This window comes from Fistularia commersonii, chromosome 6 (assembly GCF_037954325.1).
Source record: "Fistularia commersonii isolate RoL2024-O1a breed Wild chromosome 6, RoL_Fcom_v1.0, whole genome shotgun sequence".
NCBI lineage: Eukaryota > Metazoa > Chordata > Actinopteri > Syngnathiformes > Fistulariidae > Fistularia > Fistularia commersonii.
Genome location: NC_141289.1, coordinates 1,805,001 through 1,832,773, shown reverse-complemented (window position 1 = coordinate 1,832,773; position 27,773 = coordinate 1,805,001). Strand labels below are relative to the sequence as shown.

The following is a 27,773-nucleotide window of genomic DNA, read 5'->3' as shown; positions in this document are numbered from 1 at the left end:
TCGATGTGGTCATGTTGGTTGTCGCTAGCAACCAGGTCATGGCACCAGCCATCTAGCTAAGCTAGCAAGCGATCTGGGTGGCTCTTGAATGCCTGATAAGGTCGAACCAAATCCCGCGACCTGGTTTCCAAACGCGGGTGGACAATTGTTCCTGTTCGATGCTGGAGGTCAAACTCACTAAATACACATTTCTAGCATTTAAGCTAGTAGTTGTGCAGTGCTAATCGGGTTTGCCCCGTTCTTGAATTTAGCCATTCTTTTATTTTGTGCCATTTAATAAGCAAATGCGAGCATTTAAAAGTAAATATATCGAGTCAACAGAAGAGCCTTGTTTTTTTTTTATAGTCAACCGGGAAGGTATCACTCTGAGACTTGACATTTAGCGATGCCAGCTACCTGCGAGAGGACGTGTTAGCTTAGCACCAAAGCAAATGCTAAAGAACCTGGTAGGGAAAATGACCGATGGCGTCGAGTCTAAGCGTCAGAGGAGCTACTTCTAGGTTCCTGTTTCTAAGCTAGCAAGTTTGTTATTACGTCTACAAAATGATGTTGTAAGACACTTGAACGGGGCGAAGTTACCTGCGGATCTGCACCGTCGCCTCCATGCCCGCCCTGGAAAGTTCTGCCAATGTGTGTGTGTGTTTGAAAATAATCATCTCTCCTTACACTGAGTCAGGATGGCCACTAGGGCACTCTTGAAGGCCTCCTTGGCTCGCTCCATCTCCTCCTCGTGCTGGGCTTTCTCGCTCATCAGACGGCGCACATGGCTGTTCGCCGACTGGATCATGGAGTAGAAGTGGTTGGCGGTGCGGCGGTTGACCTCGCCCCGGTCGATCCAGGTGAAGAGCACCGTGGTGGCCTCGCTGAATTTGTGGTCGTCTGTGAAGAAAGAGTCGGGGTCTGAGTCGTCTACGGGAGCAGCTTCTCTCGTTCGGACTCATTTATGCTGATGTTACGGACCAAGACATGTATGCTTATGCCACTCTCCTACTTCCCCATGCCTGTTTTACCTCCCCCATGGCTGTTAAGTAATACATCAACAAGCTAGCAGTGCAGAGATCAGGGTGAACTCCAGAGTTCCATTTTAGACACTAACAAACATGAAGGCGGTGGAGGAGCTGTGGATGATGTGCACTTCTAAAAAAGAGGCCATTTGGTTGACGGCAACTGTTCTTGGAGAGTTCTTCTGCACTTGAGCATACCGTGTAACCAGGGACGTGCAGTCGGTAGAGGCAGGGGAGGCCGGGCCTCACCTGTCATCACGGAAAGAAAAAAATGTAAAATGAAAAAATAAATTAAGTGGTTATATTTATTCAGTGATTTGTACTTTAAAGTTATTTTCCACGTAGCTTCACCATTTTTAGTTATTTTTTTTTTAAATCACTAAAAAAAAAATTCAGATTTAGCATTCAAATACGAAGAAGAGACGTGCAACCAGCTGAGCCCACTACGGATTGCGCAACGATTCTGCTAACTGTGCTAGCATGCTATGCTATTGCTGTCTCTGTGGATGTCTCCATTAAAAAAAACACTTTTAATATAGAAACTAAATTTCCATAGTTTCGCTGACGTGTCTAATGTTTTTCGTCAACAAGTGTAACGTGTTTCTCGTAATCATAAAACGACTGCGAAGAGACACGAGGTGAGGCAGGCAGTGACGGTGCCTCATGTTAAGGGGCGCCGCTGATTCCCGGGATCCTTCTTACTACTCGGCTACAGAATAATAGAACTAGCAATAGCAAGCTACAGTAAACAGTTAGCAAGTCAAGTGCAGCCATCCGGCTATTATTTTGTTGATCTCATGGATCTGTATAGCTCACAAACGATGAGGGATGAATGTAAATCTCCTGGGCAGCTTCTCAACTTTTTGGCCCAGAAGGGTCTCATTCAAACTGTTCCTGAGGCGACAAAGTTGCTCCGGCCGGCGGTCAAAGTGGTCACCGTTCCGGCTACGACGGCATCGGCTCGTTCTCGACACCGAAAAGACTCAAAATGTTCAGTCGGAACAGGAATGATGGAGGACGACTGTCTTCACTGGCAGCGATTTCCATTGAGACTTTTAAAAGTGAAGAAAGAAACGTAAGACTTCTACAAGCAACTTACCGATGCTTCAGAAGGTGCAGCGCATGGATTTAATTTATACGTAAAGGTAAGAGATAATAAGGTTTTTTTTTTTACATGCGCTTTTTTCTATGCTACAGTTCATATATGTAAAGAATGCTAATATGATATTTTAAACAAAACACGTCAACTGCTTCCAATAAAATGGTGAACAAGTCACTCTGTACAACTTTCAGTGGTACTACTGCGTTCTGCTTTGCACCCTTGAGCTTCCAGAAAACACAGATGCAGGAAGTGAACGCAGAGGACGGACATAAGGCTCTAACATCTTAGTACTTCCCAAGGGTCCTCGGCTACTCTGCACTATGCTATTAACATGTGACGGTTCTGTTACTGCCTGGGAAACATCTGGCAAACTCCAATGACCTTTCACATGACCTCAAGAGCACCATTTTAAACCGCCGTGTGATTCTGCCTGGAAGTCAAAGCGAAGTTGATTGGAAAATGGCGAGACCAAATGGACGGTACCGCAAACCAGAAAATGTAGACATGTACCTCTGAAAACCGATTTGTCTTCCAACCGCATACCTGAAAGGGTTCAATGTCGAGGGTTGAACCTCCTGAGATCTAAGAGTCACCTGGAGCCTGCAGGAGGGCAGCTTTGGGCCTCTCCAGATGTGTTGGATAATTGCCGCCATTGTTCATTGGCGGTCGGCATTTGAGGGATCGCTTGTGCCGGTACCCTGCCGTGCCCTGATGAAAGTCAGGACAACCGGAAAACATTCTGCTGCCATCGTGGTTTGACTTTTAATTCTTGGACAATTTGTTGCTTTTCCGGAAGGCTAACTTGAGCATACTTAGCTTCGTGTTTGGAGTCAAAATGGATACATGGATTGTACTCTTTGACAACCGGCACTGCCTTAAAACAGAAAAGACAAACCGTTTTTTTCTCCTTGAAGCACAAACATGTATTCGCCTTCCCATCTTTTCTTGAAATCGCCTTCTATCTGCATCAACTTTTCACTTCCAGGACATTTAGGGATCATTTGTATTTCTCAGTTCCGCTTCTTGAAAAAGGCACTGATATGGATACACTGCGACCTAAAGGCGGGAGGCCGTCACTTTGCGGGTAGCAGGCATGATTTGTGGAAAATGTAGTTAATGGTCAATGCACCGCTTTTTTAGACCTAGCAGACCTTTTAAGACGTTCTCGCGGGCCACATAAAATGACACGGTGGGCAACATTTGGCCCGTGGGCCTTGAGTTTGACACATGTGCTTCAGATGCTTTAAAAGCCAATGGGCCATCAAATATTCAAGACAAGGATGCGGGATTGAACTGGTAGCCGGTGACGACGGTTCCACGAGCAGACGTCAACATTTCCAGTCACACCAGACCATCGGGGATACCAGAAGCACTGCGGTACACATGCCAGGCCAGTAGTTGGCGCTGTGATTTGGGGATGGACTTTGGTGGAGACACTTTCTGTCAAGGCGGAATAAAAACGGTGGAACCAAAGTGATCACAAAGTGAACTAAAGTAAACCTCATCAATGGCGATCGATCATGTATTTGTACCAATGATGAGGTGGAGTTAGTGTTTGGAGTGACCCTGAACCACTTACATGGAGGGTCAACTCCAAAAGGATGTAGACTAGATGCCTTGCTAGTGGAAGTACTCCGGAGTACTCCGAAGTCAGCGATTGTTGTGATGGTCGACTAAAAACACGCATGGTCATTGACTGCGACCTTAGTGAGCCTGTTTGTTTTTTCAAATTTTTTGTGTTTTCAAGTCTTCTCCAATTTCCCCTGGAGTACTCTGAAGTACTCTGGATCACTCCGGAGTCAGCCATTGTTGTTGTGGTCGACCCAACTGCGCTTGGACATTGACTGCGGCCTTAGTGAGCATGCCTCTTTTCAAAGTCTCGTGTTTTCAAGTCTTCTCCATTTCCTTTCTGGAGTATTCCGGAGTATTCTAGAGTACTCCGAAGTACTCTGGAGTCGGCCTTTGTTGTGATGGTCGACCCAACCGTGCTTGCATATTGACTTGACCCTTAGGGAGCGTGCCTGTTTTAAAAGTCTTAGGTTCCATTGTGTTCCCTCTTGAGTAAGAGTGGAGCTCCGTCTAGAATAGAGTACCTCAGATACATCTGGAGTACTGGAGTACTCTGAAGTACCCTGGAGTACTCTTGAGTAGGCCATTGTTGTGATGGTCGACCCAACTGCGCATGGACTGCACTCTTAGCAAGCATGCCTGTTTTCAAAGTCTTGCGTTTTCAAATCTTCTCCATTTCCCGTATAGTTCCGTCGGCTGGGACACAACTGGAGTTTCCATCCGAAAACGTTGCGGCGTGAACCAGGCCTGAAGTGATAAAACATGGGTTCAAACTCCTCTTCTGCCGGAGGAAGGCTCCCGTTACTTGTCGGACCACATCTTTATTTGTAAACTTCCAAATTGAACCCAGTTGCCTACAAAAAGAACCCGCATCATCGAGTCTTCGCGGTGATGCTGAATCGTTTTGATGATCCTGGAAGACGCTGATGAAACCAATATGAGGCCGTCAGGCAGATTCAACAAAACAAACAAAGCAAAAAACAGAAACCCACCGCAGATGTTTCAGTGGCGTTCCTGCTCCATGTCACAGTAATTCACTGTGATCATCAAAAGCTGCTTCACTGCTGCAACTTCTCAGGACTGTCCGGCTTGAATCTGGTTTCAGGAACAAGTCTCCTCCCCCAGGGGAAGGTTTTAGCTTTGCATTCCCACAGAGCAGTGAGGGAACACGATGGGGAGCCACTGGCATCTTAAGGTCCACACTCCAAAAGAAGGCAACCAAAGAAGAAGAAGAAGAGGTAGACAACATGGAAGTGGAAGTCTGAGGAGGTTCTCAGTCAACCAGGTCATTGTGAATTCTTGTCATGGCAACTGGACTTCAGTTTCTTCACCTCAAGACGCTTCAGGGGTCAGTTCCAATGACCTGTGGGGAGTTTGCGGATATAACTCCCAGGGTGGCTTGTTATGTAAACAGAAGAGTTGATCTGAAAAGGTAAAGCTAAACAAACGAGTGAAACCTGTTGGATCACATGGGCTCGTGGACGAACCTTTCACCAAGTACACAAACGTACTGGGATCGATACCGAGACGGATTTGCACGCACCAGGCCCGTCTACACCATCCAAACAACCAGGAAAGATCCACCACCAGAACAACCCCTTTACACCTAGCTTGCGCAGATCAACTCTTCCCTTTACACAAAAAGCCACCCGGCCAAAAACTCTGGCAGTTCTATTCGGGAACTCCCCAGAGGAAGAAGCCTCTTGGTTGAAGGCTGAAACGTCCTCAAGTGAAGATACTCAAGCGCAGTTGCCAAGAAAAAAGGATTTCTCAGAATCCAGGTGGAAGCTGGCAGTGTCCAAGTTCTGCACGGCGGGAGTAATAACCATGGACTGTCCCATGGGTTGAAGTGTCTTTATCTTCTCCCTGTACTCCGGACTCCTTGTGACCAAAATGCTGATGTTCCTCCTCTGACAACCCCTCTCTAGAAAGGCTTGAACCTCCCCGTTGGTCCATTTAGTCCCAAGAAAACATCTCACCAGTGACTGCAGTAGTTTTTGAAGGAAGTATCTGGAAATGGGTATGAGTTCCATCAATCAACAAGTACCTATGAGTTCCTATGGTACCGTCAGAAGAGCCTAACTCGGAGTAGGAGCTAAAATGGTTCCGAACAGTCCTGTAGCTCAAAAGTACCTGAACTGCAAAAAGTTCCCTCTGTGCCGAAGGGGCAACATCAGTTGGAAACACAAGACAAACAGATTTGAAGGCAAAATTGCCTTTAAGAAACCTTCAGGCATGAACTCAATTGTTCACCCCTGAACCGCAGAGAAAACCTTTCCAGATCTCCCACAGCACACCGCACCACTGTCTCACAGTGAGCATACATGTCCTGCCACTCCAGACTTCCTCATACAATACCAGAGCTCCTCTCTTGGCACCCTGTCATATGCTTTTTCTAAGTCTACAAAAACACAATGCAGCTCCCTCTCGCCTTCTCTGCACTTTTCTATTAGCATTCTCAAAGCAAATACTGCATCTGAAGTACTCTTTCTACCTATCCTCTGTATTTCTATTTCTTCTTTTTTTTTTTTTTTTTTTTGCTGTGAATTTTTGCTGTGAATTAGGAATCCCCAATAGGGATCAATAAAGTTTATCTTATCCTACATGTATTTTTAGCTTGCCTTGTATAAGATAAGATAAGATAAGAACAACTTTATTAATCCCGAAGGAAATTGTTGTGCCAGAGTTACAGAAAATATAACAGTGATAAATAATAAAAAGAAAAGGCAGAATTAGAAATAAAAATAAACTATAAAGTGTCTCAGTGAAACTATAAAGTGTCTTAGTAAACAAGTGACAAAACTATAAGTGTCTTAGTAACAAGTGAGGTAAGGAGTGCACAATAGTATGATAAAAGGAAAAATTGGAGTGTAGCTGTTATACTTTCAACCGCGTAAAAACGATCCCCGGTAGTGGACGGCAGATCCGGAATTTGAACCCCCCCCCCTCCTCCTCCTCCTCCTCCTCCATCGCCTTCCCATTTCATGCAAAATCGCTCGGAATAGCGACGGGAGGAAGTACAATACGGAAAGCCATTTCACGGGACCTTTAGCGTTCAGTCAGGCTAAACAAACAACAGAGCGGCGAGGATTAGCGTCCTCCGAGGGCGTTCACCGCGTCGCGTCACAGCCGCCGAGCACAAAAGGCCATATTGATTTTGAGTTTTTTTTTCCAACCAAAGCCGCCTTCCGTTGTCAGACGCATAAAAAGCGACGAGTCTCGGCGGGCCCTCCCGCCTTCCCCCCCCGCCCATTTCAATAATAATTGAAAGGTGCCGCCGAGACGCAGACGGCGGCAGAACAGAGTGAATTAGGGAGCGTTTAATGAGCTCAGCAGTCGCTGCAACACAACCGTAAGAAGACGCTCAAAACCTCCTCCGTCGGCAGATTACATTGACATTACGGCGAGCGCACAATGGAGCGCCGCTGAACCGGGACGGCGGCGAGGAGAAGGGAAAATGGATCCCCCCCCCCTCCTCCTCCCCCCCCCCTGAGAGGAGGAAGGGAAGAAGAAAGCGCGGTTAGCGGTAGCGGATGCTAAGTAGATTAACGGGAAAAGGCGATTGGTTGGCGCCGTTTGTACGAACGGCGTTTGGTTAAATTGGCGGGAGCGGTCGTGAATTGAACCGTCGGACGGTTGCCATGGCGACATCCCTTTAAAAAATCGGGTTGTGTCGTCCGCGGTGTTGGCGGTGCATGCGTTGCCCGGCAACGGGGAAAAGGAGGTTGGAACATCAGACTTGTAAATAGTGTTCATGTACAAGGGAGGGGTTTCATCGTCGCTACCGAGGGGGCGGAGCCTATTCTGGATGCGATTGGACGAGAGGCGGATCAACCAATCGCCGTCTGCTTCACATTTTTGGGCCAAATATGGACATCTGGATAGCGTTAGCGGCCTCCCGGTTGTGTGCTAACGGCGCCATCGGAGACTTAAATGGCGTTAAAACAGCCGCCAATCAAACAGCCCCCGCCAGCTCCTGTCGATCAAACTCAGCTGCGTTCGACCATCAATAAACATAAACCAGCTTCCGCAGCTGCTGTCAATCAAACATGGACACGCCCCTCCCTGCCAGACCAATCAAACGCAGGCACGCCCATCCGGGACCTGTCAATCAAACGCGGCGGTGGACCAGACAATTTGGCGTCTAATCAAACCATTCCCGATGACATCAATCAAATGTAGATACGCCCCTCCTGCTGACATCAAACACAGACACGCCCCTTGAACTGACATCAATCAAACCGAGGCACGCCCCCTCTTACTAAGATCAGACACAAAGACAGGACTCTGAAACAGAGATCAATCAAACTCAGACACGCCTTTCAAAGTGACATCAATCACACAGACGCCCCTCTTCCGCAAACATTAATCACAAAGATGCAACTGTAAAACAGGGATCAATCAAACAGACACAACGCTCCCTCTAACATCAGACAATGAAAAGCCCCTCCCACTAAGATCAAACACAGACACAGCAGTCAAACTGATATCAATCAAAAAGACACGCCCTTCAAATGGACATCAATCACACAGTCACACCTTTCAACCAGATATCAATCAAAAAGACACATCTTTCATCTGGACATTAATCGAATATTCACGCCTTTCAAACAAACAGTCGCACAGACACGCCTTTAAACCGGACATCAATCACACAGACACACCTTTCATACGGACATCAATCAAACAGACACGCCTTTCAAACAGACATCAATTACACAGACACACCTTTCATCCCGACATCAATCAAAGAGACACACCTTTTGAATGGACATCAATCAAAGAGACACACCTTTCAAACACATATCAATCGAAAAGTCACACCCTTCAAACAGACATAAATCAAAAAGCCACGCCTTTCATCAAGACATCAATCAGACAGACACACCTTTCATCCCGACATCAATCAAAAAGACACACCTCTCAAACACATATCAATCGAAAAGTCATACCCTTCAAACAGACATCAATCAAAAAGCCACGCCTTTCATCCAGACATCAATCAGACAGACACACCTTTCAAACAGATATAAATCAAAAACTCAAACCTTTCATCCAGACATCTATCACACAGTCACACCTTTCATGCAGACATCAATCAAAAAGCTACACCTTCATCCAGACATCAATCACACAGACACACCTTCATCCAGACATCAATCACACAGACACACCTTTCAACCGGACATCAATCAGACAGACAACTCTTTCATCCGGACATCGATCAAAAATTCATGCCTTTCAAACAGACATCAATCAAACAGACACGCCTTTCATCCAGACATCGATCAAAAAGACACGCCTTTTGAATGGACATCAATCAAAGAGACACACCTTTCAAACACATATCAATCGAAAAGTCACACCCTTCAAACAGACATCAATCAAAAAGCCACGCCTTTCATCCAGACATCAATCAGACAGACACACCTTTCATCCCGACATCAATCAAAAAGACACACCTTTTGAATGGACATCAATCAAAAAGACACACCTTTCAAACACATATCAATCGAAAAGTCATACCCTTCAAACAGACATCAATCAAAAAGCCACGCCTTTCATCCAGACATCAATCAGACAGACACACCTTTCAAACGGATATAAATCAAAAACTCAAACCTTTCATCCAGACATCAATCACACAGACACACCTTTCAACCAGATATCAATCAAAAAGTCACGCCTTTCATAGCGCAATCAAACGCCCCAGTGGATCCTCAGCGAAGGTCAATGGCTATCTTTCCAGAAGAAGCGTTTCACTTAGCGCTCCCCGCCGCCCTCCTCACCTCTCAGTCTGTCGGCCAACATGGTGGCCTCGTGCTCAGAAAAGTGCACGACGGGCGGCGGCGACGGCGGCCGCAGCCGGTCCTCCTGGATCTTGCGTCGGTGCCTTTCCTCGCGGGCCAGCAGACGCTGCTTGCACTCCCACTCGTAAAGGTCGTCTCTGGCCTGAGCGAAGTCCACGTGGATCCTCCCCGAGTCCTTCTTGTCCGTGCTGGAGCCGATACGCATTCGGTAGCCTGAGACACACACACACACACACACACACACACACGTTCACACACACTTCCGTTAATCACTGTCTGTTTTATTTCCCCTTAAATAATCTTATTCTTTATCTGTTTATCTGTTCTAAAATGAAAAAAATTAAGACTAAATTAAGACCTTAGGATCCCTTCTGTAATGTTCTATTATATAGATTAAATCTTTTTTTATTTTCATAAATATTATCTTACCTTATGTCGTGTTTGTGTACGTTTTCCCTGTTTATCTTAACTAAACCTTATCTTAACATTTCCTTATCCCGTCTTATTTTATCAAGATCTTATTTTAGCCAAACTTATGATAGCTGATCTTAGCTGATCTATAATATATATAATACATCTATAATATAATAGCTATATATTTTCCTATCTTAACATCTCATGTTACGTTGCTTTACGTTATGTTGTTAGATCATCTTAGAATATATTATCTTATCTTAATTTCCCTCATCTTATTTTAATTGATCTTATCTTTTATTATCCTAATTTATATTAGGATAAGTTATCTGATATTATATTATTTACTTTAAACTTAACTTATGATAGCTTATTTTAATTCACCTCCCTTTATCTTCTTTCATCTTATCTTCAATTATCTTATCTTAATTATTATTAACTTATCACAGTTTACATTGTATTATATTATTATATTATATTATCTTATCTCAATTCACCTTAACTTAAGATAGCTTATCTTATCTTAACTGTACTCTTATCTCAGGTTACGTGTTATGTTACATAATCTTATCCTACTTTATCATTCTTTCTTTAACGTCTGATAGCTTATCTTAATTTTATCTAATTTTATCTAATTTTGCGTTGCTTTAAAATGCTTACCATCGCAACAAACTTTTCCTTACATTATTCTATAAGATAAGATAAGATAAACTTTATTGATCCCCATTGGGGAAATTCCTTTGTTAAAACAGCGTTTAAAAAAAGGGGGAAATAAATATGAATATAAATAGAAATAGAAAGGCAGAAGACATGAGATAGCAAGACAAAAAATAAAAATAAAAATAAAAAATCCCAGATTAAATAGACAGTAGTTAAGTTAACAACAACAACAACAACATAAAAGATGACAATGGGAAACATCAAGTAACAGTGAGGGTGAAAAATACACACCTAGAACTAAACAACCATATAAATAAGACTGACAAAAATAAATAAAATAACTTAATTTCACGTATCATCTTGCTTCAATTCTTATCTTATCTTATCAAGGTTTACCTTAACTTATTTTATCTCATCTTTGTTAGCATCCCCTTTTACCTCATGTTATGTTGCTTTATGTGATATTATTCATCTTATTTATCTTAATTCACCTTACCTTAACTTATAATAGCTTATCTTAAGTTACCTTATCTAAACATTTCTTTAGCTCATCTTAATTTAGCGTAAAGTGATCTCGTAATTCACCTTATCTTATGCTAACCTTTCCTATTTAAGCTTCCTGGTTCGGGGATCAGATAATCCAGGATTTTTTAATCTGGGAAAGGACGGTGGAGCCTCTAACATCTCCGGTGAAGCCAAATCCTCGTCGGAGAAACTTCTGAGCGCAAACTGTTCGTGCCGTAGCATCACCCAGCGCTACTAAAATGCTACCAAAACCGCGGGCGCTCGCTAACCCGACAGGTAGATGGCCTTGTCCACCATGAACTCCTCGCTGAAGCGGATGTGGCAGAAGTTCTTCTTGCTCTTTCGGATGGCGATGATCTCGCCGCACTGGTCGAACACCTCCCTGATGATCTCCTCGGTGGCGTTCTCCGGCAGGCCGCCCACGAACACCGTCTTGCATCCCGGGGGGCGCTCTCGCGTCGACGGCGGCGGCAAATCTGGTGGGTGAGAACGCCAGTTAGCATACGAGCTAACCTGATGCACAAACGCAGTATAAAGACATACATAACTCGTGTAGCCACTATAAATGCCTTTATAGCGACACATAAAAAGCAACAATAACCTTATAAACTTGCAGTATTATTTGAAGCTAATGGAAGCTAATGCTGAAAGTCAAGCTAGCCCTGTCGTATCTAGAAAATGTCTTTAACAATATATTAGCAACTAAATACGTTTCTTCTCCTCCTGCAACCATTGTGGGTTGACAAAACCGATATTAAACAAACACGACACTATATCTGTTCGCTAGTACGCTAGTCCGCACTCTGACTATCCAATCAGAGGGCGTGAATACGCTGATGTTGCTGTAGCCTGCTAGAAGGCCTTGGATGTTGCTAACTCAAAATCTGATTGGTTGAAGCAACAGCGTCATTAACAGGTTATTGTTTTGCGTAAAGGGCTAGCAGAACTGATTGTGCAGGCCCCCCCCCGGGCAGATGTCTTTGACTTTGACCCTGCCTGGCAACAGATGATGGCTGAAGTATGATTGGTTGAAAATGCATGTCTGGAAGCGGCACAACCAGGAGAAAAGCTATAAAAGGAAGTGAACAGACCATTTGGAATTATTTAATAAGTATTCATGGACAAAATTTAATTATCTGTGATTCAGATATTCTTTTAGGCCAGCAGAGAAGGCCTTGCAGGCCCTGACGGCCCACCGCTGACCTGTCAATCACGGGTCATAGCAACCAGAGGAAGAACGGAGAAGGTTCTCGCTGCAGCGTTAGCATTTAGCATGACTTATCTTGAATTCCCCTCATTTCATTCATTCGTCGTCCACGCCGTTTTATGCTAAGCTGCACTTATCTCTAATGTGATTGGCTGAGGTCACATCCTGCTACCATTTCTATTCATCTGCTAAAAACAGTGGAAAAAAACTACAAAAATGGCGGCAACATTGCGGTACCCACGGGAGAATCCAGGCGTCGTGAAACTAAATAGCGACTTTATTTGATGTGAACTATATTTAATTTAAAGAAAACGTTGGACTATTTATTTGATCTTTCTTCTCGGAACGCTCAGGAAATATAAAAAGATTCCGCTCGGGTTTTATTTTTATGTCTGTTGATTGACAGCGTCGCATGTGAGTTCAGCTTGAGGCACATTATTAGAAACGCGGAATGTGTGTGTGTGAGTGTGTGTGTGCAATTCACACACTGTCATTGTAGTGCTTCGTTAATCTCCAGCGCGTATTCTAATTCCATCAATCACACAGCAGGTGTGAACAGGAACGACCGGTGCAGGAAAATATCTGCACTGTGATATAATATCGGCTGGATGTCTGAAATTCATTCATTCATTCATTCATTCATTCATTCATTCTGGACACAATTTATCCTGGAAACCCAGCCGTGATTGGACGAGAGGCGGGGGTTCATCCTGGACTGGTCGATAAGAGCATACAAGTATTCGCCCTCTCATTCATATGCCATATATGGGCGTACATTCACCCATTCATTCATATGCAGTATATGCAGAAATACATTCACTCACCCATTCATTTTGACATAAAACCATTCACTCTTTCATCCAAACATGTAACCATTCACGTCATAACGTCGTTCACTCCGTCATTCACCCTTCATGTGGTCGTATATTCACTCTTTCACAAAGCACATTTTAACATATGCCATATATGGGCGTACATTCACCCATTCACTTATATGCAATATATGCAGAAATACATTCACTCACTCATTCATTTTAACATAAAGCCATTCACTCTTTCATCCAAACATGTAACCATTCACATCATAAAGATGTTCACCCCTTCATATGGTCGTATAGTCACTCTTTACCAAGGCACATTTTACCATATGCCATATATGGGCGTACATTCACCCATTCATTCATTTATATGCAATATGTGCAGAAATAAATTCACTCATTCATTCACTCTTCATATGGTCATATATTCTCTCTCAGGAGGCACATTTTAACATTTGCCATATATGGGCGTGCATTCACCCATTCATTCATTTATATGCAATATATGCAGAAATACATTCACTCACCCATCATTTTAATATAAAACCATTCAGTCTTTCATCCAAACATGTAACCATTCACGTCATAAAGACATTCACTCATTCATTTACCCTTCATATGGTCGTATATTCACTCTTTCACAAGGCACATTTTAGCATATGCCATATATGGGCGTACATTCACCCATTCATTCATATGCCATATATGGGCGTACATTCACCCATTCATTCATATGCCATATATGGGCGTCCATTCACCCATTCATTCACACACCGTATAGAGACAAACAACCGTTCACCCTCTCATTCACATGTCAGTGGGACCTACGACGTTCATTCATTCATTCACCCTCTCGTTCACACATCTGAACCTCCAGCATGTGTTTGGACTGCGGGAGGAACCCGGAGAACCCAGGAGGAACCCCACTTGGAGACTCCACATGGAAAAACCCGCCTTGTTTACATTCATTTTGACGCTCTGTTAGCGTTAGCCACATTAGCTCCTGCCATGTTTTACACGGCCCGTCTCAGAATAAACGAGGGGAATAAATTCAGAAGACTTACTGGGGTTTTGAGGGAAGAGGGTGCAGCTCTTGCAGTGGATGATCTCCTTGATGACGGGCATGTCGGCGGGCAGCGGCGGCGGCGGCGGGACCAGGCTGATGCCCGCCATCATGGGGTTGATCGGCGCGATGAGGCCCAGCCCGGGGTCGAACCTCTGGATGCACAGAGAGTCTGCAGGGAACGGAGGAAGAGCACGTGGAGTCACTTCGGAAGCGGCTAATGCTAACTAGCTTAGCGAATTCATGAATTTTATAGCTGATGCCGGAATTGAACCATCAACCTGCGAATGCAGTCGGCTTGACGTGAACGTTAAAGTGACGGATAACAAGCGCCGCGTGAGTTTCTCCGTCGTAGAACCCGTTAGCTTCAAGCTAACGGGTTTTTGCGAAAGCTCTTCGGGACGCATTCCCTCGCTTTGATTGGCCGGATCTTGCTCTAACTCCGACCCCACTTTTGGGAAGAGCCCCTTGGGAGGTTAACGAACGCCGGGTGGCTAGAAAAGTTAGCAAAAAGCATGTCGGTCGGTTGATTCATGAAGTGATTAATTGATAAAGAACCTCCGTTTTTAGCATTAGCATTGGAGTTAACATCTCTTTCGCTCTCTTTTTTCCAGCGAGATGAAGCTGTTGAAACCCTTCTAAAATTTGTCAGGGCGAGAAAATGGCCGACCGAAATATCAAAACACAACGGAAGGAATCGCGGCGGGAGAGGAGGCGGAAGGAGACATCAATTATCCCGGCGAGGGCGAAGGGGAGGAGGAGGAAGTGGCGGTGTTGTTGTCACGGAGACAGAGGGAGATGAACGGCGAGATGAGATGGGGGAGGGAGGGGGGAGGCGAGGTCGGCGCCACGCCATTTTCACGCTGTGATAAGCAGAGGAAGCCAGAACGCCTTCATAAAAGATGCATGTTCCTGCTTTCTGGGGTCAAGAAGGTCCACCTCAGGCCGGCCGGCAAACCTTTGAAGACCTTCAGGGTCTCCTCACGTTGGATCGACTGCTCAACAAGCCGGCTGTCAGAGCATCCAACGCCAAACGCTGCGTTTAACACCTGCTGAAGTTCAGTCAAGATCTGCAACCCTTGCAACCCTTTCTCTGCTGTGATTGGACGAGAGGCCCGGGATCCCCTTGGAACCCTGAAGAACTTCTTGCAGACGCCAGGAGAACATGGAGACTCTGAGGCGCTAACTTCTGCGCTAGTGTACCTTCCCACCCTGGAACTTGTCGTAGTGGACCATGTGTCCACTCAGGTGTGGACGCACTTTGGGGGTTGGGGTTTCGGGTAACCATGGTGATGAAAAGTCCAACCGAAACGATTCAGTGGTGGTAAAAGACGAATGAGCATTTTTGCGAGAATCCTTGGACGTGGAATTTATGTTTCCGGTAACAGTAATAGGAGGAAAACGAACTGTGCATTCCGATTGAAAGTGCCAAAGATTCAAACGCCATCGAATCCAGGAAGTACAACACGGATAGGTCGATAACGAATCCCCCGGGTGGTGTTTTGGGTAACCAAGGTGATGAAAATTTTGTGGGTGAACAAAAAAAAAAAGAGATCCAGCAGAGCGAGCGAAACAGATACAGGAGGAAAACGAACTGTGCATTCCGATTGAAAGTGCCAAAGATTCAAACGCCATCGAATCCAGGAAGTACAATAGTGTACAAACTCAACCGACTCTGAGTCTATGGACAAGCTGCGAGCCGATTGGACGGACAGGTCGGTACAAATCCCCCGGGTGGTGTTTTGGGTAACCAAGGTGACGAAAATTCCCGGGTGAACAAAAAAAAAAAAATCCAGTTAAGCGAGCGTAACAGATACAGGAAGAAAACGAACCGTGCATTCCGATTGCAAGTGCCAAAGATTCAAACGCCATTGAATCCAGGAAGTAGCATCTCCTTACAACTCAACTTCAATTCGTTAAAAATTTCAAGACAGGGGCGGAGTCTGAGGACGGGCTGGGAGCCGATTGGACGGACAGGTCGGTAACGAATCCCCCGGTCGGTGTTTTGGGTAACCAAGGTGACAAAAATTCCCCAGTAAACAAAAAAAAAAAAAAGATCCAGGGGAGCGAGCGTAACAGAAACAGGAAGAAAACGAACCGCGCGTTCCGATTGAAAGTACCAAAGATTCAAACGGCATCGAATCCAGGAAGTACAATAGTGTACAAACTCAACCGAGGTCGGTAACGAATCCCTGGGGTGGTGTTTCTGGTAACCAAGGTGACGAAAATTCCCGGGTGAACAAAAAAAAAAAATCCAGTTAAGCGAGCGTAACAGATGCAGGAGGAAAACGAACAGTGCATTCCGATTGCAAGTGCCAAAGATTCAAACGCCTTTGAATCCAGGAAGTAGCATTTCCTTACAGCTCGACCTCAATTCGTTAAAAATGGTTTTTCGTTAAACAGGGGCGGAGTCTGAGGACGGGCTGCGAGATGATTGGACGGACAGGTTGACAACGAACCCCCTTGGGAATCATTTAGATGAACCCCGCTGGAACGCCCAATCGTTTTCAACTTCCCGCTTGGCTTCAGGTCGCTGTATTGGGAGGAAAAAATAAGAGAAGACAAAAGCAGCCTGTTAGGGATCTCTTATCGAGAGACGGCGGGGAAAGAAAACAGACTCGGAGAGCTCATCGTCCATAAATCTGAACGTTGAGCCCGGTTGCCGTCGGCGATTCCTCAGGTCCCGGGAAAACTCATTAGAGTGTTGTCTGCGATAACCCTGACAGGTAAATTACACTTGGCGGCGCCGGGCATTCATCATAATCACGCCGGGCCGGTTTTCCCCTGGAGCCAAAATGACTCAAGCTGGGATCGTTTCTCCGTTCTGTGCCGCCGGAAGAGGAGGGGAGGAAGGAGGGGGGAAGAGAAAAACCAGACCAGGGAGCAGGTTGGACATCGCAAGAAGAAGAGGAAGAACACATTTAAATAAAATTAACCCATTCCTCTAAACGAGCATCTCGCACCTTCACTGTTGAGGACGCCGATTGTCTGGACTACAAGTCCAGCACACCTGAGGAAAATTCATTCATTTATTATCTATACCGCTAGCCTGTACTCAGGGTTGCTCCCATCATGGGGCGAGAGAAAGGGTTCACCCTGGACACCGTCGATAACATGGCCAAATAAAAACATGCAACTGTTCACTCACTCATTTACATATTATACAGGCAAACAACTATTCACCCCTCATCCACCTGTCATATGGGCATACAACTATTCACCCTCTCTTTTACCTGTCACGTGGGCATACAACTATTGACCCTCTTATCCACCTGTCACATGGGTATGCAACTATTGACCCTCTTATCCACCTGTCAAATGAGCATACAACTATTGACCCTCTCATTTATTTATCATATGGGCATACAACTATTGCCCCGCTCATCCACGTGTCTCATGAGCATACAACTATTGACCCTCTCATTTATTTGTCATATGGGCATACAACTATTGCCCCGCTCATCCACATGTCTCATGAGCATACAACTACTGACCCTCTCATTTACCTGTCATATGGCCATACAACTATTCACCCCTCATCCACCTGTCATATGGGCATACAACTATTCACCCTCTCTTTTACCTGTCACATGGGTATGCAACTATTGACCCTCTTATCCACCTCTCAAATGAGCATACAACTATTGACCCTCTCATTTATTTGTCATATGGGCATACAACTATTGCCCCGCTCATCCACATGTCTCATGAGCATACAACTACTGACCCTCTCATTTACCTGTCATATGGCCATACAACTATTCACCCTCTTTTTTTACCTGTCACGTGGGCATACAACTGTTGACCCTCTCTTTTACCTGTCAAATGGGCATTCAACTAATGACCCTCTCATCCACCTGTCACATGGGCATACAAGTACTGACCCTCTCATTTACCTGTCATATGGCCGCACAACTATTTACCCTCTTTTTTTACCTGTCATATGGGTATACAACTATTCACCCTCTCATTTATTTGTCATATGGGCATACAACTATTGCCCCTCTCATCCAGCTCTCAAATGGGCATGAAACTATTGACCCTCTCTTTTACCTGTCAAATGGGCATACAACGATTCACCCTCTCATTCACACATGCTATAGAGACGCAACCATTTACCCTCTCATTGACAGATCATGTAGATATAGAACAATTCACCCTCTCAGTCACAAGTCAGGGCAATGTCAGGTCTCCAGCAGGGCCGGTTTGTTCCTACTACTGTTACAGCGGTTCTGACATCGTAGCTGCCTCTGACGTATCGTCCAATCAGTGTGCAGAGCCGCTCCGTGGGGGAACTGCCCCTTTTTTGGGGGCATTTTCAGTCAGGTTGAGTTCTCTCATAGACTCTCAAGTAAAATTCTTGTTTGTTTTTGAAAAAACAGGCACTTCCATGCATTCCCTATGGGTTTTAGAGGGCTAGCATACACGCACTTTCGTCATTAAACCCGTTTGAAGTGCTTTCGTCACACGGGAAGCCATCAAAACGTCTTCTCTCGACATATCTGAAGGTAAACGGACACTTCTTTCATGAATGATGATTTTTCTCTTGAACAATCAAGGACATACTTCCTTGTAGCTTTTGTAGCTAGAGCAGGCATGGGCAAACTATGGCCTGCAGACCACATATGGATGTTTTAATAGAACCCACCAAACCTGGAATTTTGTTGTAATTAAAGCTTTTAAAGCTGGTTTATTTCTACTTCTCCCTGAAATGTTTGTCCATGTGGATCACATCTGCTGATAAGATGGAACTTACGGAGAAAGCACTGAAAACCGTGACAACCAAGTCAAGTTATGCTGGGATTTAAAATTAGCGATTTTGCAATTAGCCATATCTAGAAGACGGTACATTCAAGCAGACATTCGGCATCACGAACACCAACAAAGCCCGTCAAAGATCAGGCCAAGTTCACCGACCAACACCTTCGATCCATCCTGAGACTCACCGACCGCAACAAAACTAACTCCAGCCCTTCTCGACTTTGTTATGAAATCAACTTGTTCACCGAGTCTTGCGTATCCGTTCATTGCTAAAAGGCCGAATCCTTTCATAAAATGGCTTTTACATGTACTTCTATAGTACTCTGTCATTTATATTAGTTGACACAAACACACCTTTCGTCTGTTCCTAGACCTCGGTCCAACTTTAAAACCCATCGTGGCCCTCGAAGCAAAAGGTTAGCCCACCCCCGGCTGTAATTTTGACATGACAAACGTAAATAGGGACAACTGTCTCGTCACCTGTTAACTTACCGTATCTTTCTAACTATAAGGCGCACCTAAAATCCGTTAACGCTATCGCTAGCAACAACAAACCAATCAGAAAACAGTACGCTTACCTCCTAAGCCGCGTACTGTCCTTCAACTCAACAGAATATTACCGAGTACCCCCAAAAATGGCACATGTTAAGAGACATGGACAGAAGACCCAACAGAGTTTGTTATGAGCCTTATAATGCAGTGCGCCTTATAGTCAGGAAAATACGGTACCTATTAAACGGGTCACCTTAATCATCGGTGAACCTCCAGTGAACCTCCTGCATTTGTTTGAGAGAACCTTGAGAGAACCCTGAGTAACCCCACTTGGAGTTCATGGAGACTCCACACAGTACGGACCTTGGCTAAAACCACCGCGCCATAAATATACTTTAAAAAAAGCTGATGTCATTTTTTTTTTAAGCGCGTGAAGCGCGTTGACAGGGGATCACCATTCCCGGGCTGTTACGAATCAGCGTCTCCAGAAATAGTTGAAAAATATAAATTAAATAATAAAAACGTGACAGTACACGGCTTTAAATTAAAAAGAAAAAAAAAAAAAACACGTTAGCCGGATTTAAGTGACGCCACGTGTTCCGATCAGATACGCCTTTAAGCTAGCAATTCATCCCTCTGTTCTTTTTATTTATTGTTTTTTTTTTTTTTTTTTTTTTTTCATTTTAAAGGCATGTCGTTCCGCCGCCGAAAAAAAAAGGCGGGGGTGAAAACAGAGGTGGGAGTCGAGCGCCGATCGCATCATCCGTCCCCGAGAAAACCATGTCATCGCTCTGATATTCAGAATATTCGCCGGGTGGAATTAAGACCGCCGTGTTGTTTTTCTCCCTCTCTCTCCGCAGAGTCAAATCCATGCATTCAATTATTCCAGGGCTTAACACACACACACACACACACACACACACACACACACACACACGATGCAGCAAACGGCAGACCTGCAGGGCCGGCGGAGGAAAGACGCTCAGGCAAATCCCCCTGTTTCTGCACTGGACAATTTCACAAATAGATTTGAAGGTGAAACCAAGCCCGGGGAAACACGCAGGGCTTAGTGTTAGGTTGTGTTTAGGTGTGTGTGTGTGTGTGTGTGTGTGATTGACGAGTGAGTCAGACGACACGCTGGTGTCGGGTGGAGGTTAATGGCTCCAACCGACACACACCCTGCTCCAGAGTCCCGGGTACGATACTTGTATGCTTGCTGTCTCCTAGTGCAGTGCTCCTAGTGTCTCCTAGCCGTCGATCGCAAAGGTACCATATTTTCCGCACTATAAGGCGCATCGGATTATAAGGCGCACCGTCAATGAATGGCCTGTTTTAAAACTTTTTCCGTATATAAGGCGCACTGCATTATAAGGCGCACATAATAGAAGCTACTGTAGTGGCTGGGGTTGCGTCATGCATCCACTAAATGGAGTTGCGCTAAAGGGAATATCAACAAAACAGTCCGATAAGTCAGTCAAACTTTATCAATAGAACACAAACCAACGTTCTGACAACTCTGCTCACTCCCAAAATAAGTTTGTGCATTCATAAAACGGTACCGTACGTCCCGGTAGCTCTTACCGGTATTTGCGCCGCTTTTGTTTAAAACAATGTATTTCCAACTCTATTTGTCAAGGTTCAAAATGTTTCATAAGGACCCCCTCTAAAGTCATTGATGTTCATGTCGCTAGCTAGCTAGCGCTGTTGCCTTCATTTGCATAGTGACTGTAGAGACACTTCTACTTGCTGCTGGTCATCTTGTCGCTTCCTCCACTTCCGTACCATTGATTTGTTAATGTTGAATTCTCTGGCTGCTTCTCTATTTCCCTGTCTGACTGGAATTCCCCTTTACCATTTTCACCGCTGCTACTTCGGCGACGCCCGGTGACTCCGGTGGCCACAATTAACCAATATTGATCCATATATATGGCACGTCAGGTTATAAGGCGCGCTGTCGGTTTTTGAGATAATTAAAGGCTTTTAGGTGCGCCTTATAATGCGGAAAATACGGTAATACTGGTAGATTTGCATGACATTAAAAAAAAAAAATCAGCCTATCATCCATCAAAACAACGGCGCGAAATGCAGCAAAACTAACAAGCTAGTCAGCAAGTTACCTCCAATTTTTAGCCTTGTTTTTTTTTTCCCTTAAACTTCAGAAAGGGTATAAAGTACGAAGACAAAAACGTATCACTTTCATACGGAATGGGAGGAGGACTTTATTTATTTTGTGTTATGCAAAATTGGCTCATGTGGTTATGCAAGGTACATTAGCATACATTGCACAAAAAAAGTTTTACATTTTTGTTGTGGGTAGACCACGTGTTGACAAATACAAACATTCATTAATTCACAAGTCACAAAAAAAAATGCAATAATTCACTTTCAACCCATATTTGCATGAAACAATTCACCCTCTCATCCAAACATCCTAAAAAGACATACATTCACTCAGTCATTCACAAATCACCCTCTCATTCACACGTCATAAAGGGACATAAATATTCACTCATTCATTCAAAGGAAATTTAAAAATACAATAATTCAATGTCATTTTCACGCTATATTGACAAAAAAAAACATTTGTCCTGTCATTCATACGTCATAAAAGTACTGCTTTTTAATGCCAATTTCAACAAATTGAATGCCTACGGAAGATACGTTTATTTATAAAAATGGCAATCTGGGATAGATTTGTGTGATTATCACTGCATATTTATTTTCATTTTTTTTATTTTTTTATTGTTATTTCTTATTCATCAAATAAAAAGAAAAAAAATTATTTATTTTGGTTTCCTTTTTGGTCCAGCTTTTGTCAATCATCACAGATCACCACAATTCCTATTAAAAATTATTTATCTAGTCTGATCAAAATAAATTGCAAATAACCATTTTTATCCCATCACATTGATTGAAATCTTTTGCGCCTCCAGACATTTAATTTTTATTTTAAATCCTATCAAAGTATTTTGTTTTTGCAAAATCTTTTTCATGACGTTTAATAATTTTTAATGACCTGCAGAAACCCTGTTACATTCATTCATTTATTTAATTATTCTGTCCAGCTTCCATTAGAATGCTTTATAGCCTTTTTTAAATTTTTATTATTATTTTTATTACACATGTTGTCATTTCATTCTCACCTGACTGATCCAATTTCCCCCCTTTTTTTCCCCTATAATTCTCTTATCTGTTCATTTCCATGCAAAGCATCTTTCTGGGTTCACCACCCATGATGATTATTTAAAAAAATACAAAAAATAAGCACAAAGATTGGCACGTCAAATTTTGATTTTTCTCACTCGTCTTCATATCATGAAATGCTTTCGTTTTTCAGAAAAAAATTGCTGGAATCGTGCTGAGTATCTTGAAAAATTCGTACATAAAGTGATTCTTATCTTAAGTGGCCACTATACAACTATTCACCTACTCATTCACTTGTCAACTATTCACCAACTCATTCATAAGTGGAGACAAACAACTATTCACTATCTCACTCCACTTGTCAACTGAGCATACAACTATTCACCCTCTCATTCATAAGTAGATACATACAACTATTCACCCTCTAATTCACTTGTCATGTGGGCATCCAACTATTCACCCTCTCATTCATAAGTAGATAGATACAACAATTAACTTTTTCACTCCACTTGTCATATGGGCATACAACTATTCACCTTCTAATTCACTTGTCATGTGGGCATACAAGTATTCACCCTCTTATTCATAAGTAGATGCATACAACTATTCACTTTCTAATTCACTTGTCAAATGGGCATACAACTATTCACCCTCTTATTTATAAGTAGGTACATAAAACAATTCACCTTCTAATTCACATGTCAAATGGGCATACAACTATTCACCTTCTAATTCTATTGTCAAATGGGCATACAACTATTCACCCTCTTATTTATAAGTAGGTACATAAAACAATTCACCTTCTAATTCACATGTCAAATGGGCATACAACTATTCACCTTCTAATTCTATTGTCAAATGGGCATACAACTATTCACCCTCTTATTTATAAGTAGGTACATAAAACAATTCACCTTCTAATTCACTTGTCAAATGGGCATACAACTATTCACCCTCTCACTCACAAGTAGATACATAGAACTATTCACCCGCTCATTCACTTGTCCTATGGGCATCCAACTATTCACCTTCTAATTCACTTGTCAAATGGGCATACAACTATTCACCCTCTTATTTATAAGTAGATACATAGAACTATTCACCCGCTCATTCACTTGTCCTATGGGCATCCAACTATTCACCTTCTAATTCACTTGTCATGTGGGCATAGAACTATTCATCCACTCATTCACAAGTAGATACATCCAACTATTAACCTTCTAATTCACTTTTCATATGGACAGAGAACCATTCACTCACAAGGCACATAAAGACATGCAACATTCACTCTCTTATTCATTCCATAGAGACATACAACTCTTGCCCCTCTCATTCCCGCCATGTAAGGACAACCGAGCATTCACTCAGTCGAATGAAGTAGCGGATGCATGCAATGTCCTCCCTGCGAGGACTCTGGGCAACCAGAGGTTAACGAGGGGAGTCGGGACAGGCGGCGTTGTCGAACCTTCATGTCAGCGCTGATCAGAAACAGCTGAGCGACGCCTCCCCCAACACACACCCACACGGATTCCATTCATGAAGGCGTCTCGTTTATTGGACCTTCTCTGCATATTTGCGTCCTCATTGATTCCATAGCACTTGAGGATTGTTCGGCTTCATTTTTTTTTTTTTTTTCTTCAACTTTTAATTTGGTGGTAAAGAGCATAAAGAGTCGCAGCTGTGGCTGAAGGACAGGCGGAGAATGACAAGCTGTGCCAGCCCAGCTGGCTTTTTATTGTCTTATTTGTCTTTAATTATCCTAATCAGTTATTCTCGTACGTACAGATCCTCTGCTGCAACCCCACCCCAAAAAACGGGATCCAGATGGAACCACCTGGGGCGTGCAAGTCGAGCGTTCAGCCAATAAGGGAACTTTGAAACCGATGATGACATAGGGCGATCTGTATTTGTGAACTGAAAGAAGGAATTCCAATTCCCGTTAGGTATGTTCCAAAGTACTCAAGAGTATCACAAGATGTTTTACTGTATTTTTCGCACTATAAGACTCCCTTAAAACCCTTACATTTTCTCAAAAATCTGCCTGATGTATGAATTCTTGTTGTGCTTACTGACCTCCAACCGATTTTATGTGGTACAAGCATTTTAAAGGTCTGTCAAAATGTTTTAGCGCGACTTTGGTAAGCGACCAAGCCGCTTCTTGGTTGAATATGGGTTGCAACGTCAGACAACATTACATAACTGATTATGTAGTGCTGGAATACGTTGTTCCAGCCTGACTTCAGGTGTCCACTATCGCTGTAGACGATAGACCAATCAGAGGTAAACGGTAAATAGTCCTCTTCCCATCCCCAATTTTTGTAATAGAGGTACGTACTGTGCTTCAACATATGGTTACTGAGGATCCCCAAAAACGGCACCTGTTAAGAGACACCCTTACGAAGCTTCAAACTCAAGACTATCAGCCATGCAAGTAGATGATGGGAGTAGAGGAAGCAAGCTTTGTAAAACGTATGTTTTATTATGCGCCTTATAACCCGGTGAGCCTCATGCTCTGCAAACTACGGTATGTCTCTTATTAAAGATTTCTCAACTGACTCTGGATCAAAAAGCAACAATGAACCCAGCTGTTTTGGACTTCCCTGGTGGAAGCCATTTGCTCCCAGGAGGTTCGGGAAAAGGAATGGATGTTGTCATTGGGCCACAGCCTGGGCAAACTGGAGTTCAGAGGGAACCCCAGGATGCCATGACCTCCAAGATGAACCTGATGGTTGCTCAAGTTCAGTATTTTCTGTTTGTTCCTAGGAGTCAACTGAGTCCCATTGCGTTTGGCCACGCAAACCGCTGACTCCTCAAAGACCATTCTTCTACTGCATGGATCTGCACCTTCCTGAGACCATGGCACAAGCAGCAAGAGCCACCCCTCACTGTTCCCTCCACAGGGAACCCTCCTCACATGAGGGAGGTACCTGCACTTGACACTGGAGGGGATAGTTTTCAATGTGCTGGTGCTCTTCTTTGGGGTGTCAGGAGCCGTCCCTCAAGGGGAAGGTACCTTCTTGGATCCTCGTTGGTCTGGGGATTAAATTTTTATGTTTGGTCACGTTTTTTTTTTGCAACTTTCATTCTGGCACTTGCTCCAAGTTGTATGTTTGGGTTCCGATCCTCTCCAAGTACATTAAACAGGCAAAATTGAACCCAGTTGACTTGGACCTCCTTGTATTTGCCTTTTGCTCCCAAGATATTGCCCTTTGCCGCTACACAGGCAAACTGGAGTTGCTTCGGAGGCAAAACCCAGGAAGCCATGACCTCCCAGATGAACCTTCTGGGAGCCCAAGCTCAAAAAGTCCTGCAGGATTCCAGTGCTTTTGTTTGGGCCATCAGGAGGCGTCCCAAAAGGGGAGGGGGGCTTCATGAACATTCTTTGGTCTGGGGATTTAGATTTTTTTACATTCGGTCACGGTTTTTCTTTGCACCTTTCATTAAAGATCTGGAGCTGTCACTTGCTCCGATTTGTATGTTTGGGGTCCGATCCTCATCAAATACATTAAACAACCAAAAATGACCCTAGCTGACTTGGACCTCCTTGTGTTTGCCTTTTGCTCCCTAGATATTGTCCTTGAACTTCTGCAGGGGCAAACTGGAGTTGCTTTGGAGGCAAAACCCAGGAAGCCACAAACTCCCAGATGAACCTTCTGGAGGCCCAAGTTCAAAAAGTCTTGCAGGACTCCAGTGCTTTTACGTGGGGCATCAGGAGGCGTCCCTAAAGAGGAGGGTACCTTCGTCAAGACTCTTTGGTTTGGGTCACTGTTTGTCTTTGCACCTTTCATTAAAGAGCGTTCAGGCGGCATTTGCCCTGAGTTGTATGTTTAAGCGCGAATCCTTTTTGGGGGTATAAATGTTCACATTTCCACGATTATGACCTTTTGACAAATCAAATAACAGAACCTCATTGGATCGACCAGAAATGTCTGCACGCTTTTTGCTACTCAAACCGAAACAAAGAGTCGCTAACAAATCAGTAAAATCCGACAAAACATCCACATCAGAAGACACGGGAGGGATATATCAAGCATTTTGCGGTAACCAGACCTTTCAAAATCAATAAATTCTCTTCAAGCCAATCAGATGCTTTAGATTGAAATCATTGTTGAAAGAGTTCAGTTCCGGTCGAGCTCCACGTCCGGAGGACGGAAATACCTGAGACCAGCTGCTGGCCGCCGATGCCCAAAGGCACGATTCCCAGGTTGTTCATGGCCGTGGCCCAGGGTCCATGGTCGGCGACGGGGATGCTCAGCTGGTTCTGCTCGGCTCCCACGCCGGCTGCGCCATCGGCTGCTGCACCACAGCAAGAGAGACATGTATGACCTTTCCAGGAAAGTTATTCATGGCTGCGGTATTGCTGGAACGGGTGGGATTTAAAGTGTCTTACTGCCGGCCATGGCAGGTGGTGTGCTGCCTCCCGGCTCCGCAGTCTCATCAGATCCGTCCACCGGGTGATTAAACCATGCAGGGATTGGACGACGGGCGGTCGAACGGACATCCAGTCAGAGCCTGCGGGGAGGAGGGGGGCGGCAGAGTTGAGACAGTGGCAATCGGTGAATCACAGAGATGAGCAGACACCAGATTCCCTACAGCGAAGCCGCGAGTCGGCCGGAGTCCCAACCGAATTCCTTTCCGGCTGAGCTTTCTTATCGCACTTGTCCGCCCGATGAGCGTCTCGCGCCAAGCATACCCTGGTAAATTGTGCGGCTTCGGGAACGCGATGCGTTCGGGGACTACAAGCGGTTGCCTTTGGGCTTTTTTCTTACATGATCATGAAAATTTGATGCCTTCCAGTTTAAAAGCTGCGATCTAATGGGTGATTATAATTTCCCCCACGGGGAGGGGAGGAGGGGTAGTTTCCATTCACATGAGGGTCCTCCAGGTTTGGTCCCGCCAGAAGGCGATTTTTGGAACAACAACAGTCATTTACGGGAGTGGTCCCCAACCTTTTTTGTACCGGGACCGGCATGAAACCGTATGTCATCTGAGTACAACGATTATGTGTTATATTAGGCAGTTACAATAGTGTCTCACTATTATAAATAAAAAAATCATAATTAAAAATAACGTTTTTAGGGTTTCATAGCTTCGTTAGCTTGCTGTTCACCGCAAGTAATGCATAGCGGTTAGCATGGCTTGTGTATCATCTGTTGCGATGAACCAGTAAGTCCCAAAAAAAGCGCTAATTTTTTTTCCCAAAA

General features: G+C 44.1%; 1 protein-coding gene across 1 annotated transcript in view; it reads right to left on the bottom strand.

Moving 5' to 3' along the window:
• Nucleotides 1–27,773, bottom strand: part of enox1 (ecto-NOX disulfide-thiol exchanger 1) — a 117,042-nt gene that overhangs the window by 22,027 nt on the left and 67,242 nt on the right. The window contains exons 2-7 of the mRNA XM_086147705.1: nt 26,960–27,081; nt 26,728–26,865; nt 14,174–14,344; nt 11,354–11,560; nt 9,465–9,698; nt 667–879 (exon numbers count right to left, since the gene is read on the bottom strand). Of these exons, the coding sequence (XP_086003831.1) occupies nt 667–879; nt 9,465–9,698; nt 11,354–11,560; nt 14,174–14,344; nt 26,728–26,865; nt 26,960–26,969 (973 nt within the window). The 5' untranslated portion in view covers nt 26,970–27,081. The remainder of the gene's footprint in view (nt 1–666; nt 880–9,464; nt 9,699–11,353; nt 11,561–14,173; nt 14,345–26,727; nt 26,866–26,959; nt 27,082–27,773) is intronic.